Source organism: Atractosteus spatula, chromosome 5 (assembly GCF_055471065.1).
Source record: "Atractosteus spatula isolate fAtrSpa1 chromosome 5, fAtrSpa1.hap1, whole genome shotgun sequence".
NCBI classification, from domain to species: domain Eukaryota; kingdom Metazoa; phylum Chordata; class Actinopteri; order Semionotiformes; family Lepisosteidae; genus Atractosteus; species Atractosteus spatula.
In genome coordinates this window covers 4,826,456-4,842,987 of record NC_142710.1, presented here as the reverse complement: position 1 = coordinate 4,842,987, position 16,532 = coordinate 4,826,456, and the positions used below count along the sequence as shown (strand labels likewise).

Genomic DNA, 16,532 nt, shown 5'->3' with positions numbered 1-16,532 from the left:
CAGGGAAGATGGTTAAAATTGAGGGGAAGATGGATGCAGCCAAATACAGGACCATTCTGGATGAAAACCTGTTGGAGTCTGCAAAAGACCTGAAACTGGGACGGAGATTTATCTTCCAACAAGACAATGATCCCAAACATACAGCAAAATCTACAAAGGAATGGTTCACAAATAAACGTATCCAGGTGTTTGAATGGCCAAGTCAAAGTCCAGACCTGAATCCAATCGAGAATCTGTGGAAAGAGCTGAAAACTGCTGTTCACAAACGCTCTCCATCCAACCTCACTGACCTCGAGCTGTTTTGCAAGGAAGAATGGGCAAGAATTTCAGTCTCTCGATGTGCAAAACTGATAGAGACATACCCCAAGCGACTTGCAGCTGTAATCGCAGCAAAAGGTGGCTCTACAAAGTATTAACGCAAGGGGGCCGAATAATTTTGTACGCCCCACTTTTCATTTTTTTATTAGTTAAAAAAGTTTCAAAAATCCAATAGATTTCGTTCCACTTCACAATTGTGTCCCACTTGTTGGTGATTCTTCACATAAAATAAAAAATTTATATCTTTATGTTTGAAGCCTGAAATGTGGCAAAAGGTTGAAAAGTTCAAGGGGGCCGAATACTTTCGCAAGGCACTGTATATCCAAGTTCTTTCATAAACTGTTACTATCCATGTTTAAATGGACCCACTTCTACAGCTAGATGTTTAAAAAGGAGTGATTTAGGACAGTCCTCTCGTTCACAAACCATTCCAGAACACCTTGTCACTGGTGCAGAGAGGAATAGCATCATGGAACAAGTTGAGATACCCTGTACACCAATGGTCTCACAGGTGGTTGCAGCAGTGAGATCTGTATAGACACCCCAGAGACATTCTTGTTAACACTGCCTGAGTCACATCACTCATGCAAGTAGGATTTTACACACCTTTCTTTAAGGCGATAGGGCCACAAACTCATCGTGGAAGCTACAGGTTACTACCCCCTGTCTAGCTCCCAGATAGAGCCTAAGCTGAAGGTTTATGAATTCCTTCTTACAGGTCATGCAGCATATTTTGCAAAAACCCTAAATTACTTTTGTGAAAATACACACTGCTCTGGCAAAAGCTCAACCTGCCTTGACTCAAAGTGTCCAGAACAGAAAGATACCCACAAGACAAGTTCACTAAAATCCAGGTTGACACTTGAGTGGAGGCAGACTTCACCAAGACACTGGAAGTAACCTACACCTGCCAAGGAATGACAGGGTCTCACTGTAGCAACTAACAAATGCCAGATGGCACTTTTAGACCCTTACAGACGGTAAGCCCATGACATACCATGGATAATTGCACCCATTTTGGTTGCTCAAGAGCCCAGCCCCCCCAATTACTCCACACATAGTCACTTGCAACATCTTTATTAGGATTGACTTCCTCCAACAAAACCATCTTGAGACACAGAGGCTGCTGGTCTCTGGAGCACAAAGCAGTACGCAGGAAGCTGAAAAAGAGGATAAAACCCTCTATGACTGCAGAAAGAGACATTTCCTTAAGAAGCTTGCAACAGGAGCAGGATTATAGATGGGAATTACAATAGGCTTAGATATGAGAAGTAGACCCATGCCCTACAGGGGAATCCTCAATAGTATTTTGTTGATGTTACACTCAGCATTAAAAAGCAGACCAAGGAGTGCACTGGTACCCTATGTACCCCTCAGTCCCTGGGGCCATTCTCCTTTCCTGGACAGGGGGTCCTGACACAGCGCCTGTCAGCATCAGGGTTCTCCAGCACTGGGATTTCTGCAGGAGAAACAGGAAGCCCCCAAGGGGAAGATACTGTTGAGCAGCTCAAAGCAAGGCATCAGATGAGCACAGGCAGAAGGAACCCATGCTGGGGAAGAATATGAAACTGCAGACACTCACTGCGGCCATCAAAGCAGCCCTCCACACACTGCCGCTCGGATGGTAGACACAGCTCTGTGGAGCACATGAAGTAGATCTGGAGGAGAGGGGAATGGCAAGAGGGATTTTAAAGTGGGGATAACCGTGACAACTCAGCATGTGGATCTACAGAGCCTGCATCCTCAAAAAGCCTCACCTCCTCATTGATGTAGGAGTAGGAGGTGCTGTCCAGGAACTGGAAGGTCTGGATGTGGAAACGGCGGTGGTGCTTGGGCAGAAGCAGCGTGGAGTGGATGTGGAGGGTGGACGTGTGGCCATAGTCCAGAGGATTGGGGCAGCTGCAGAGAGGCACCATGATCAGTACCCTGCCTGAAACTGACTGACCACCCAGGGTTAGAGCTGCACACACAGTAACCCCTCACCCATCATAGAGCAGCACCCAGACAGCCTGGCCGGACCGGGGATAGGCAACACAGTAGTGCACCAGCAGCACCAGGTTGGGGTCTGGAGCGTTCAGCAGTCGCACCTCCAGGTAGACCGGCTTCCCCAGCAGGAGCCGGAGGGGCCGGTGGTACTGAGGGTAGAACCTGGAGTAGCTCTCGTCTAGAAGATGAAGGGTTGCTTAGCATTTTATACTGCTGTACCATATTGGGAATTCTACAGAAAGCAGGTTGTTCAACCCAAATCAGAGATTTTTAGCAATTGTCCCTCTGCTAAGAGGCGTCACCTGTAGCAATCCGGAGCTGCACCCCAAACACTCCCTGGGACAGGACAGCAGAGGGCAGGTAGGGGCTCTTCACCAGGTAGCCTGTGCTGGCCAGGTTCCCCTCAGCATAGCGACACTCCACCAGCAGTCTGGAGAGCAGTGGAGGATTACACAAGTGCTACCACCTAAACAGACCCGAGATCATGAAATGAAGCTCAGAACTACATGGTATCCCTGGTCACCTGAAGGGGCTGTCCCTGGTAATGACTCCATAGCTCTGGATGTTCCGCCTGGCCAAAGTCTCCACCTCAGCCAGGTAGATGGTGGTCTCTCCTACCACCTGAGCAGAGACAAGGTAGAAGCAGGGTCAGTCCAGGCTTAATGACCTCCCACAGGAGGGTAGTTCTCCTGTTCAGAGGAACCCTATCCAGTCAGTTTTAGGGCTTCTTAACTGGTCCCTTTCCCCACTGTACTCACAAAAGCATGGGTCCCACAGCCAGTGACAGGGAATTTGAAGATGGCAAATTCTGAGGTACAGATCACAGGGGTGCAGGACGCATTACCAGCAATCACCAGGCTGGCAGGATCCACAGGGGGTACAGAGATGGTCCGAGGGACAGCAAAGACAAAGTGCTTGTCGGCAGTGCACTCTGGGGAGAGAAGGGCAAGTCAGGATTTGTCCATTCCCATTTAGGGTGGGAAGTTGCCCGGGACTGGGATAGTATGGAAAGGCCTACCTTCCAGGGGATAATAGCAAGAGGACGTTTCTGGGTCCACACAGCATCCCTTAGCCAAGCAATGGGCTGTGGAGATCCTCTCTGGACCACAGGCCACCTGATGGCTCCTGGGTATCTTGCAGCCTACAGTGATCGGATTAGACACGTCAGCACAACCAGGGAAGGAATGGCTAAACCACAGAAACCCATTCACTCACCCTCCCTTGGTCTGTAGGGCCGATAGGGACAGGACACCACAATCTCTCCTCTTGGTCCATCTTTCGGAACATACACTACCTTGACAGTGTAGCGGTGATCCTACAACAATAAAGGCTATTAATCCACTGCTGGGAAGAAGTTGAAGATGCTATCAAATGCAATTCCTTTTGCTAAGGGACCAGCTGTGGTCTGATTTGGAGTGCCCGCTGGAAATCTTAACAAGTAGCTAGCTACATTACTATGCATAGGCTGCTAAGGAGCAAGTAAAGGGTTATTCCATGCTGGAAAGATCAATGAAACACTTCAGCTGTGGAGCCTTCTTTGGGTGTGAGCACCCTACATCTGAAAAAAAAAAAAAGATGGCTCCACAGCCCAAACAACGCATATTCCCCCCCACTGCAAAATACCTTACTTGTTTAAAGACTCCAAATACATGCCAAATTTACAGCCAACAGGCATTGCTATTAATCTTAAAGAGGTATGTGAAGATGCTAGAAGCTCAGTTATTTGTTAAGGGTCCAACCATGTTCTGTTCATGAAACCATGAGGTGAAACTCCTCACCACAAGCCGGACATGGCAGCCAGTGTACAGGATTGAGAGGGTGTTCAGGTGCTGCCCTGCAGTCACTGAGTATCCACAGGATGGAGTGTCCAGGACAGACACCAGACTGCCAGAGGAACCTGCACAGGGACCACAAGAAGATTAATGGTCAGATTTCATGGCCCATACTATGAACAAGATGCTAAGATGTATTCACATCTATTCAGCGATGCAGTGCATGTTACCAGGGAAATGCACTGACACCCTGCTGAAGTGGCGCTCTCACTGCCAATCACTCACTCTGAACCTTGATCTCCTCCAAGGGGCCAGCAGGCAGGGTCACAGTCATGCACACCTCACTGCAGGAGATGGTCAGGCCTCTAGGGGGTGGGGGTGGAGGGGCAAGTGTAACATGGCAGGACACAGTGCCAGTCACCCATCTCCTCTGCTCTTTGTCATAGTATCTCACTGTCAGGGCATAGTATTGCCTTTGGTTCCTCCTCTGCAGTGGAGAAGAGGATCACGGGTTCAATTCCACACTGAAAAACCTCACCCAAGCATGTTTAAGCACCAGACTGCTTCCTTACCCAGGTCCTAACGTAACACCCTTTGTAGGAAGCCACCAGGACCAGCCAGCTCCTGGTGGTCCACACCTTGTGCCCACATCTCTTGGGGAGGCTACTGACCAAGAGAGGAGCCATTTTACCTGGGAGAAGTAGGAAAGAGGGGGGTTAAATTCATACAGCTAAGCTCTCACTCCAGCACTAAGTATTATGTCAATGACACCCCTTGCATTAACATGACTTGAGGAACTATCTGCATTCCTTCCTCTGCCTCCTCATGCGGGAACTTACAGGAAATCCACCACTCCAGCCTGTCACAGCTGATTGCTCATGTTATACCACTACAGTCACCTTATGCTGCAGGATGCAGGTACAGTGGACAGGGCAGAACCTCACCCTTCAGCAGGTAGACTCGGCTGAACCTCCTCACAGAGAACTTGAGCATCATGCTGCTCTTGCCACAGGAAAGCAGGGGGCGGCTGTGGGATTTCTGCTGCTCGGGGTCACCCTGAGACTCTGGGAGGCAAGAGAGGACAGCAAGAAGTGTTACTGGGCAAAAGACCTTCACGTTGGTAGCTGCAGCAGCAAAGGAACAAGTAAAGGGTTGTCCTTTGGGCATGGAATAAACATTTTGGCTGTGGAGCCTTGACCCAAGATGGTTCCACAGCTAGAACTCTCTCTTCTCAGCATGGAATAAACATTTACTTGTTCCTGTGAAGAGCTACAAGAACACACTTCAGTCTAGATGAAGATTCCTTCAGAACTACTTAAAGGAAAGAAGGAGCAGCCATATGCAAAGTATACATGCAGATATTCGACTGGTCATGACCATTCCTATGCATCCAGACTTCCTCTTAGAGGAAATGCAGCAGAACTACTTTACTACCATGCAGTTGTATTCAGTCCACAGATTTGAAGAAACTCCCTACCAGGGTCAGATGAGGGAGGATCTGCTCCAGAGGGACCAGTTGTCACTGCTACCACATCTCTCTGCACATCAGCACCAGAGTCCTTATCCAGTTCTTCCCCCTCAGCATCAGAGCTCAGTTCCATCAAGTCCTGCTCTTCCCCATTTAGCACCCCTCTCATCTCTCCAGCAGAATAACCATCAGATCCATCTGGTGGGGTCTCTCGGAATACAGGACTACCCACATTGGGCTCAAAACCATCATAACCTTCCTCTTCACCAAAAACAGCATCTAGACCCTTGAGCTGGGCTTGGGCCACTGCAACACAGAGCCATGCTAACAATCCAGGCAAAAGGAAATCGATCACACCCACTCCTCTCCTCATTTTTCAGACAAAAACACTTCAAGAGAAAGAATAACTATCGGCCCTGCTGCTGGGGCTTATAGTATACACGCACTGAGACGCGCGCTGTCCTGTGGGCCAATCAGGAGCAGGTAAGGAAATCCAGAACATTCTCACGCGCTGTTGCGAGTGAAATCACGTGACACGGCTTGGCTGCCCGGATACGCTGCGTGATCTGCTTGATCTTGTATCATCAGTCTAAACTGAAACAATATCAAATATAACCTTGACAAGGATAAAGAGTTATAGCAAAGCGGAACCGTACATTTGATTCATACAACTTGTAAACAACCTTATTAAATCGTGATGAAATGCCGTTGATCGAATTTCACAATGATTCTTCATAATATTAACATCACAGCTGTAATGCTGATCGCGGAAGCTTTCACTGTGTTCGAAGATCTCGCTGTGTTGACGACCTGAGCAAATTGAAACGCCAGCAAACACCTCCGTATGACAATACATCTCACGAGCTGATGTTAGGCATGAAGGTTGAAAGGGAAGGCAGGTGACAATAAGCTGATTACAGGAGAGTCTTCTTCAAGGTGACAAGTGTGTTCATAACGGGAACATTTAACTAGTTAATTTCCGTTCAGTTGTATTCCTAATACGGACAGAGTGTGAGTCGGCATAACTGTTTAAAAACGCATCTTCTTGAGGTTGACCCCCCCTACAGAAAGCACAAACGATGAAACCCATCTCATTCGTTAGTGCTACCTTTGTGCCGGTTGGTGCTGTTGAAAGCAGCGTTTTGCTGCTGTCGGTTCCGAGAGCCTTGGTTTTTCGGGTAATCACGTGACTGTACAAGCCAGTTAAAAGGTACCAACACACTCGGTACTTTTAACTACTCGATGTGATGAAAACAACGGGTGCAATTTGTTTCGGTGAAAACTTCTTCTCGCGAATTGCAAATGTAATCTATAGTCACAACTGTAACAATATTTTTCAAGTTTTACTAGCGTGTGTAACGATCATTATAACGTTCTCGACAAATGAAGCTTTCAAAGAGGTCTTCGCTGGAGATGCAGACAATCGATCAGAAATCATTTCAGCTCTCTGCCACTGGGGTCAGCTTATCAAAGATCACAATTGAAAGATCTGATGGTCGCGATCTTCCTGTATTTGCGTCATACTTCTAAAAGAGAGGCGCTATTTTCAAATGCGAAACATCCACCCCACCGAACTCAGATTGCACAAAATGCAAACCCGTTGATTTAATCACATCGAGTAATGAAAAGTACAGAGTGTGTTGGTTATATTTTCGGTTGTTTTATCTGAAAATAAAAACACTTTCCAAGATTCCTCTGGTCTGCATGTGAGACGGTAGAGTTTCCAATGTTGTTTTGCAGTCGAGTTACTGTATGAACTACCTGGTTACCTTGCTGCATAGTGCCGTGTTTAAAAAATCCCGATTCTTTTTCACATTTACGATTTTTTTTCTTCTTGCAATCAAATCAATCAAATTGTATTCATCAAATCCACAACAATACACCGTGAATCAGTAGTTGCTGGTAATGAAATGTCTCTTCTGCGAGCTCAAGGGGGCAGGGGAGGGGGTAGAAATCACAAAATTCAAGTTACAAAATAAGGTTACATGATGACTCATACAGTGGATATAAGTCTACACATTCATGCAACCATGGTGTTGTGGTTTTTTTATTTAAATTATTTTTCCTAATAATTATCTATTTGTTTTTCTCTTGAATTTTGTTGGTTGTAAGGTCACATTAAAGATGGAAAAATGTCTAACGTGATTTATCTTAATTTCTGGGTTTACATCACAAAAACCTGCAATTTCAATAAGGGTGTGTAAACTTTTTATATCCACTGTAATAGTGCAACAGAAATGGAAAAAAATAAACTCAGACAGAGCTCGATATAAATAGAGCTGCGATGTGTCCAGGGTGTACGCACTACATTACAGTATGTCCAAGTAGTGCAGTATGCCGAATACAATGAAAAGTATGAAAACAACGGTCTTGTGATACAGGAAGTTACTAATCCTCACTTTTTTTAAATACGTGGCTCGAAACACGAATCTTTAAACGGCCCTTGATTTGCATAGAATAAGAGCACCCAAGAGCTGACAATACATAATTAGACACTTTTCTATATGAAAGCAAGTGTTAAGAACAAAAATGTCCTTCTTTTAACTGCAACAGGACTGAAGTTTTGCTTCTGGGCTCCTCCCATTAACTCTGTAAAGCCAGTGCAGTATCCCTGTCTGTGGAGGACACTGCACCTGCCGCTCATATTAGATCCAGACGCCTAGGTGTGCAAATATTGTAAAATCATCCTTCTTCCTCCTCAAATATCAGACTATCTCCTATGTTTACCTCTAACAGTAGCTAAGAAAAGTGAGTCACCATTTTCATCCTCTTTGAAATTATTTACTACAACTCCTGGCTCAGCAGGGTGCCTACATGCACAATGAACAAAACTGGGCATGTACAGAACACCACAGCCAGTATCAGGACCAGGGCTTGTGGAAGTGATCCAAACATTCTTGAGAAGGGTTTTTATGGAACTGGGTCTGCATCTGCCATTTTACTGTCCTACTGTATTGCAAACCCCTTTTCTCCCCTCATTTCTGTAATTCTGTTGCCTCCTTTGCTTGGTTTTTACTACTGTAAAGTGGTTTGAGAAGCCACTTTTAAAGGTTCCATCTGAAGTTTGTTAGAGGCATTTTGTCCTGCACTGAAGTGAAACTGCCACCATGAGGAGTACAGTTCATGCAGGTCTCCTTCCCAGGAAGTCCTACAACCCACCCTCTGGCTGATCTCAAACATGAAAATACCAACAAGACTCCTGCCATCACTATTGTTTTAGTTCACTCACCCGCGAGTGAATCTTTAACTAGACCAGAAATATTTCATTGCCATTTGGAATTGAAAGTGTACTATTATTAGGCATGAAAAGCTTCCAACTGCACCCTTGTACACAGCAGCATTTTTAATTGCCCTAGGTAAAAAAAACTGCTCCAAGCCCCTTGAGTACTTCTGGCCAAACCCTCACAGTTAGGTGCAGGAATGAGATCTGGATGGAGAGATGCCTCACCATTTGAAATGGTTACACTGCCTAAAACCCACTCAAAGGAGTAGAGCTTCACAAACATGCTCTAATGCAATTGGTCTAAAACCACAGGTGATGTGAAGCTTGAGAAAGTAACGCTATATACAGTATAGAAGGTCTTGCAATTTTTTAATACTCAAGTGATTTATACCCCCCCGACAACATCCAAGTCAGGTTGACACTTCATGATGGAAGCAGACTGCCAGAGACCAGCAGTGAGTCCCACCCCTGCAGGAACTACAATTCAGTGGCAAAGGACACCATTAGACCCTTACAGGTTGGTAACATGACCGTGGATAATTGCACCAATTTGACTTGCTCAAGAGCCCAACCACCCCCCATGTCCAATTACACAGCACACAGTCACCACTTGCAACATCTTTATTAGGACTGACTTCCTCCAACAGAACCATCACTTCAGACACAGGTTGCTGGTCCCTGAAGCAGCAGGCAAGAACCTGAGAAAGTGGTTGAAGCCACATTAAGTGCAGGAAAAAACAGGAGAGAAACCACAAAAAGGAATCAGGCCTTGGAAGTCCTGAAAACAAATACCTCCATGCAGATGGGAGGCCATAGGAATTTAGTGACACCAGTACCCCCACCCCCCAACCTACCCCTCAGTCCCTGGGGCCCTCATCCTTTCCTGGGCAGGGGGTCCCGACACAGCGCCTGTCAGCATCTGGGTTCTCCAGCACTGGGATTTCTGCAAGAGAAGATCAGATACAGTGGTAGGCTCCCGAGGTAGAAATACTATTGCAAAGCATCAGATGTGCATGGCCAGAAGGAACACCTGGAGAAGAGCTTAAATAGAGACTCACTGCGGCCATCAAAGCAGCCCTCCACACACTGCCGCTCAGACGGTAGGCACAGCTCTGTGGAGCACATGAAGTAGATCTGGAAGAGGGATTACATGCCAAGTTGTCATGGTTGTTTTACATGGATCTATAGAGAGTCTACAACTGCAAAAAGCCTCACCTCCTCATTGATGTAGGAGTAGGAGGTGCTGTCCAGGAACTGGAAGGTCTGGATGTGGAAACGGCGGTGGTGCTTGGGCAGAGGCAGCTTGGAGTGGATGTGGAGGGTGGAAGTGTGGCCGTAGTCCAGAGGATTGGGGCAGCTGCAGGGAGAGGCACCAAGATCAGGATACTGCCTGCAGCCCACTGACCAGCCCAGGGATAGAGCTGCACACGTAGGAGCCCCTTACCCATCATAGAGCAGCACCCAGACAGCCTGGCCGGACCGGGGATAGGCAACACAGTAGTGCACCAGCAGCACCAGGTTGGGGTCTGGAGAGTTCAGCAGTCGCACCTCCAGGTAGACTGGGTTCCCCAGCAGGAGCCGGAGGGGGCGGTGGTACTGAGGGTAGAACCTGGAGTAGCTCTCGTCTAGAGGAATAGGAGAAGGGATGGGTAGAGCTGTATGCTGTGGCCGGATCATAAAGCCATGGCATTGTGGAGTCTAGTATAGCCAGTCATTTCTTACCCCTCAAGCCATGTTGCATTGTACACTCCCCTCTAGAGAGGAGAGCAGTTGACAATCCAGCAGCTCACCTGTAGCAATCCGGAGCTGCACCCCAAACACTCCCTGGGACAGGACAGCAGAGGGCAGGTAGGGGCTCTTCACCAGGTAGCCTGTGCTGGCCAGGTTCCCCTCAGCATAGCGACACTCCACCAGCAGCCTGGAGAGCAGGAGGAGGGGAGGAATATGGCTTGCCTACTGCTTCCATGTGGTAAGCTGGCCAGCACAATAAAGCTCGATGATCAAAACCCTGCTCACCTGAAGGGGCTGTCCCTGGTAATGACCCCATAGCTCTGTATATTGCGTCTTGCCAGCGTCTCCACCTCAGCCAAGTAGATGGTGGTCTGTCCTACCACCTGAGCAGAGAGCAAGGTCAGTAACCATCAACTGCCTCTTGAGCAGGTTCCTCCTACTTCTAATAAAGGAATTCCATACTCCTATATGGACGACTGGGAGAAACCCCAGAAGTTTAAAGGGATCAGTATACTCACAAAAGCATGGGTCCCACAGCCAGTGACAGGGAATTTGAAGATGGCAAATTCTGGGGTACAGATGACAGGGGTGCAGGATGTGTTGCCAGCAATCACCAGGCTGGCAGGATCCACAGGGGGTACAGAGATGGTCCGAGGGACAGCAAAGACAAAGTGCTTGTCAGCAGTGCACTCTGGGGAGAGAGGAACATGTCAGGATCTTCATTATTCTGGTCAGGAAGGTGCCTGGGACTGGGTCAGTAAGGAGAGCCCTACCCTCCAGTGGATAGTAGCAAGAGGATGTTTCTGGGTCCACACAGCATCCCTTGGCCAGGCAGTGGGCTGGAGAAATCCTCTCTGGACCACAGGGCACCCGATGGCTCCTGGGTAGTTTACATCCTGGGAAAACCAAATTGGATCCATCAGCACAGCTATGTGGCCCATTACCAACTCTCAAACCTCTTCACTCACCCTCCCTTGGTTTGTAGGGGCGATAAGGGCAGGACACCACAATCTCTCCTCTTGGGCCATCATCGGGATGGTACACCACCTTCACAGTGTAGTGTTGGTCCTGCAAGAAAAAAAAAGGGATAAGACATGCAGTTGTGCTGGCAACATCTGCAGATAGCCAACCTCATTTCCAGATCTGAAAGTACCCAGAACTACCAGAAGGGCTATTCTGTAGAACAGCGGAAGTCATGTTTACAGCCCACACCCTGAAGGTGAATGATCCGCAGTGTTAACTCCCCCCCTCCCCATCCTATTTTAAGGACTAAATGCTCACAAATACATTCCACAATGAGCGTCTTGGAGTGAACCCACACTCATCCGACAGGTCATGCCATCTAAAACTCCTACTGAAGTGTATCGGCACATCAAGTTCACCGTTCACACATTTACTTCATGTCCGACAGATAACAGGCTGGCTGGAAGGGAAACAATTCCAGCCAGTCTGTTCCACACCTCATGTCATGAATTCTTATGTTTCTTAATTGATCAGTCACTGTCTAGTTGCCCTCTAATTTAGTCTGACTCCTGGGGACTTGACAGGCTAAATTAACACTGCTCATCTGAACCAACTTCTAGACCAATACCCATTTCTTCAGACAGGGTCTTACTTTCAGGCATATTGTAGAATTGGAAATGGAAGGCATGTTCATTGCTCATAGTACAGGGCGGGGTGTAGAATACTCAGGAAATGCAAAGCCCAAGCTCAGCCTCACCACAAGCCGAACGTGGCAGCCAGTGTACAGGATGGTCAGGGTGTTCAGGTGCCGCCCTGCAGTCACAGAGTATCCACAGGATGGAGTGTCCAGCACAGACACCAGGCTGCCAGAAGAACCTGCACAGGGTACACAAGAACCCAATTTCTTTGGCAGGATTTCATATATTGCAGGTACAAAAAGCAAAATCAGCAATAGGTGCCGTGTATGCATTCCGGCACACTGGATAGAGGCAACTAGCATTTTAAGGTGCATCTGGCATCATAAGGAAGCTCCAAACAGCAATCAGCACAGTGTACTACTGCAACCCACAATGTCAAGGCACACTTAGGGAGCACTGGAACTGTTCAAAATGCCATTTCAAGCCCCCTGTTCCATGAGTGGCCAACAAGCAGCAGTCTTGCCAGGTAACAGCCTCCTTCCCCACTCACTCACCCTGAACCTTGATCTCCTCCAGGGGGCCAGCAGGCAGGGTCACAGTCACGCACACCTCACTGCAGGAGATGGTCAGGCCTCTGGGAGGTGGGGGTGGAGGGGCAACTGGAACATGGCAGGACACCGTGCCAGTCACCCATCTCTTCCGCTCTTTGTCATAGTATCTCACTGTCAGGGCATAGTGTTGCTGCTGGTTCTTCCTCTGTGGTGGGGAACAGAGGTTGCAGGTTAAAAGCACTGATGTAGAGCCATTTGGAGCAACTAAGGCACCATTGCTCTCACAAGCTCCCAGGGAGTCCAAACCCAGAACTTGCCCTTACCCAGGTCCTGATGTAACACCCTTCGTAGGAAGCCACCAGCACCAGCCAGCTCCTGGTGGTCCACACCTTGTGCCCACAGTGCTTTGGGAGACTGTTGACCGAGAGAGGAGCCATCTTGCCTGGGAGAAGGTGGAGTGTTAGAGGCTTACAGGTAAGTGGCCTTTCACAGCAGCTCTGTACAGCACCAGAAAGCAAGAAAACACATCTTCCCCTTTCTAGGGACATCTACTGCATCATGCCCCTAGTTCTGGTCCTTCACACTTGCCTGCTCCTCTCTCAATTTAATTGACCAAAAGGTACAGGTTCTTTGGTTACATTGGAAACTGGAGAATATGCACAATGGCACACACCCTGCGTCTTCATAAAAATCAGACACACAAGCATTAGTATTGTTCTTACCTAGCAGAGCACATCCCCCTGCTAAATGTGGCTTCAAGCATCTTGTGCAAAGAAACCCATTGAGCAAAAAAGCACATTCATTTGGAGGCACTGTAGACTTCGAGATTTAGGACAGACAGTCACAGAAGTCCTTACCCCATACATTGTATGGAACAAGATTTCTCAATCCATTCCCATGAAAGGGTGTTCAAAGACAAGCAGAATGTTCTGGGGGTGCATTTACCCACTGAGGGACAATTGTCTAGAGAGGCTGTCCAGCTGCTTTTGGGGATACCATTTCAGCACAATCCTTTGTTTCACAGCTCAGGTGGCACATGAACAGGTTTTGAGCTCCAAAACAGAGGATGGAGAACCCATCCATGTATAGGGACAATGCAAGTACAGGCAGGGTAGAACCTCACCCTTCAGCAGGTAGACTCGGCTGAACCTCCTCACAGAGAACTTGAGCATCATGCTGCTCTTGCCACAGGACAGCAGGGGGCGGCTGTGGGATTGCTGCCGCTCGGGGTCACCCTGAGAGTCTGGGAGGGAAGAGAGGACAGCATGAAGAAGTGTTACTGGGCGCAAGACATTCACGTTGGTAGCGGCATCAGCAAAGGAACAAGTGAAGGTGTATTCCATGCTGAGAAGAAGAAACAGTTCCAGCTGTGGAATCATCTGCAGGTAAAGGCTCCACAGCCAGACTGGTTCCCTTTTCAGCATGGAATAAACATCCACTCGCTCCTCTGAAGAGCTACAAGAATGCACTTCACTCTGGATGAAGATTCCTTCAGAAGGAATTCCTGCTGTAACCTACTTAAAGGAAAGGCGCAGCCATATGCCAAGGAGTCATGCAGATATTCCACTGGTCCTGAACATTGCTATGCATCCAGACTTCCTCTTAGAGGAAATACAGCAGAACTACTTTACTACCATGCAGTTGTATTCAGTCCACAGATTTGAAGAAACTCCCTACCAGGGTCAGATGAGGGAGGATCTGCTCCAGAGGGACCAGTTGTCACTGCTGCCACATCTCTCTGCACATCAGCACCAGAGTCCTTATCCAGTTCTTCCCCCTCAGCATCAGAGCTCATTTCCATCAAGTCCTGCTCTTCCCCATTTAGCACCCCTCTCATCTCTCCAGCAGAATAACCATCAGATCCATCTGGTGGGGTCTCTCGGAATAAAGGACTACCCACATTTGGCTCAAAACCATCATAACCTTCCTCTTCACCAAAAACAGCATCTAGACCCTTGAGCTGGGCTTGGGCCACTGCAACACAGAGGCATACTAACAATCCAGGCAAAAGGAAATCGATCACACCCACTCCTCTCCCCATTTTTCACACAAAAACACTTCAAGAGAAAGAATAGCTATCGGCCCTGCTGCTGGGGCTTATAGTATACACGCACTGAGACGCGCGCTGTCCTGTGGGCCAATCAGGAGCAGGTAAGGAAATCCAGAACATTCTCACGCGCTGAGGTTTCAGACGCGGTGTTGAGAGTGAAATCACGTGACACGGCTTGGCTGCCCGGATACGCTGCGTGATCAACTTGTTCTTGTATCATCAGTCTAAACTGAAACAATATCAAATATAACCTTGACAAGGATAAAGAGTTACAGCAAAGCGGAACCGTACATTTGATTCATACAACTTGTAAACAACCTCATTAAATCGTGATGAAATGCCGTTGATCGAATTTCACAATGATTGTTCATAATATTAACATCACAGCTGTAATGCTGATCGCGGAAACTTTCACTGTGTTCGAAGATCTCGCTGTGTTGACGACCTGAGCAAATTGAAACGCCAGCAAACACCTCCGTATGACAATACATCTCACGAGCTGATGTTAGGCATGAAGGTTGAAAGCGAAGGCAGGTGACAGCAAGCTGATTACAGGAGAGTCTTCTTCAAGGTGACAAGTGTCTTCATAACGGGAACATTTAACTAGTTAATTTCCGTTCAGTTGTATTCCTAATACGGACAGAGTGTGAGTCGGCATAACTTTTTAAAAACGCATCTTCTTGAGGTTGACCCCCCCTACAGAAAGCACAAACGATGAAACCCATCTCATTCGTTAGTGCTACGTTTGTGCCGGTTGGTGCTGTTGAAAGCAGCGTTTTGCTGCTGTCGGTTCCAAGAGCCTTGTTTTTTCTGGTAATCACGTGACTGTACACGCCAGTTAAAAGGTACCAACACACTCGGTACTTTTAACTACTCGATGTGATGAAAACAACGGGTGCAATTTGTTTCGGTGAAAACTTCTCGCGAATTGCAATTGTAATCTATAGTCACAACTGGAACAATATTTTTCAAGTTTCACTAGCGTGTGTAACGATCATTATCTCGACAAATGAAGCTTTCAAAGAGGTCTTCGCTGGAGATGCAGACAATATATCAGAAATCATTTCAACTCGCTGCCACTGGGGTCAGCCTATCAAAGATCACAATTGGAAGATCTGATGGTCGCGATCTTTCTGTATTTGCGTCATACTTCGAAAAGGGAGGCGCTATTTTCAAATGCAAAACATCCACCCCACCGAACTCAAATTGCACAAAATGCAAACCTGTTGATTTAATCACATCGAGTAATTAAAAGTACCGAGTGTGTTGGTTATATGCTCGGTTGTTTTATCTGAAAATAAAAATAGTTTCCAAGATTCCTCTGGTCTGCATGTGAGACAGTAGAGTTTCCAATGTTGTTTTGCAGTCGAGTTACTGTACGAACTACCTGGGTTATCTTGGTGCATAGTGCCCCCTTTAAAAAATCCTGATTCTTTTTCACATTTAAGATTTTTTCTCTTTGCTTAATCATCAATCAGTCAAAGTTGATTTATCAAATCCACAACAATACAGCGTCCAGCAGTAGTAGCTAGCAATGAAATGTCTTTTCTGCGAGCTCACCGGGGCTAAAAATCACAAAATTCAAGTTACAAAATAGACAATAGTGCAAACGAAATGGAATAAAATAAAATCAGACAGAGCTCAATATAAATAGAGCTGCGATGTGTCCAGGGTGTACGCACTACATTACAGTATGTCCAAGTAGTGCAGTATGCCGAATACACTGAAAAGTACGAAACCAATGGTCTTGTGATACAGGAAGTTACTAATCCTAACTTTTTTAAAATACGTGGCTCGAAACACGAATCTTTAAACGGCCCTTGATTTGCGTA

General features: G+C 47.1%; 2 protein-coding genes across 2 annotated transcripts; both read right to left on the bottom strand.

Moving 5' to 3' along the window:
- Nucleotides 1-1,691: 1,691 nt before the first annotated feature.
- LOC148833630 (zona pellucida sperm-binding protein 4-like) lies at nt 1,692-5,917 on the bottom strand. Its single transcript, XM_088915457.1, has 14 exons — nt 5,554-5,917; nt 5,021-5,140; nt 4,649-4,767; nt 4,362-4,563; nt 4,083-4,201; nt 3,520-3,619; nt 3,323-3,445; nt 3,063-3,235; nt 2,828-2,925; nt 2,607-2,734; nt 2,302-2,482; nt 2,076-2,217; nt 1,901-1,976; nt 1,692-1,777 (listed from the first exon to the last, which is right to left on the bottom strand). The coding sequence occupies exons 1-14, from the start codon at nt 5,915-5,917 to the stop codon at nt 1,692-1,694; spliced, it is 2,031 nt and encodes a 676-aa protein (XP_088771583.1).
- Nucleotides 5,918-9,379: 3,462 nt separating this feature from the next.
- Nucleotides 9,380-14,691, bottom strand: LOC148833629 (zona pellucida sperm-binding protein 4-like). Its single transcript, XM_088915528.1, has 15 exons — nt 14,328-14,691; nt 13,774-13,893; nt 12,974-13,092; nt 12,654-12,855; nt 12,219-12,337; nt 11,467-11,566; nt 11,272-11,394; nt 11,017-11,189; nt 10,784-10,881; nt 10,558-10,685; nt 10,212-10,392; nt 9,983-10,124; nt 9,826-9,901; nt 9,622-9,710; nt 9,380-9,465 (listed from the first exon to the last, which is right to left on the bottom strand). The coding sequence occupies exons 1-14, from the start codon at nt 14,689-14,691 to the stop codon at nt 9,625-9,627; spliced, it is 2,031 nt and encodes a 676-aa protein (XP_088771654.1). The 3' UTR covers nt 9,380-9,465; nt 9,622-9,624.
- Between the last annotated feature and the right edge of the window lie 1,841 nt (nt 14,692-16,532).

Bases quoted from the DNA above. Each gene is read 5' to 3' on its own strand.
- LOC148833630 (XM_088915457.1), bottom strand. From the start codon at position 5,917: ATGAGGAGAGGAGTGGGTGTGATCGATTTCCTTTTGCCTGGATTGTTA. The intron at 4,564-4,648 runs GTAAGGAAGCAG...TCTCCACTGCAG, and splicing joins GGTGTTACGTTAGGACCTGG to AGGAGGAACCAAAGGCAATA. The intron at 2,218-2,301 runs GTGAGGGGTTAC...GCCTCTCTGCAG, and splicing joins TGGGTGCTGCTCTATGATGG to CTGCCCCAATCCTCTGGACT.
- LOC148833629 (XM_088915528.1), bottom strand. From the start codon at position 14,691: ATGGGGAGAGGAGTGGGTGTGATCGATTTCCTTTTGCCTGGATTGTTA. The intron at 11,567-12,218 runs GTGAGGCTGAGC...TTTTTCTTGCAG, and splicing joins GCTGCCACGTTCGGCTTGTG to GACCAACACTACACTGTGAA. The intron at 10,393-10,557 runs GTGAGCTGCTGG...CTATTCCTCTAG, and splicing joins GCAGCTCCGGATTGCTACAG to ACGAGAGCTACTCCAGGTTC.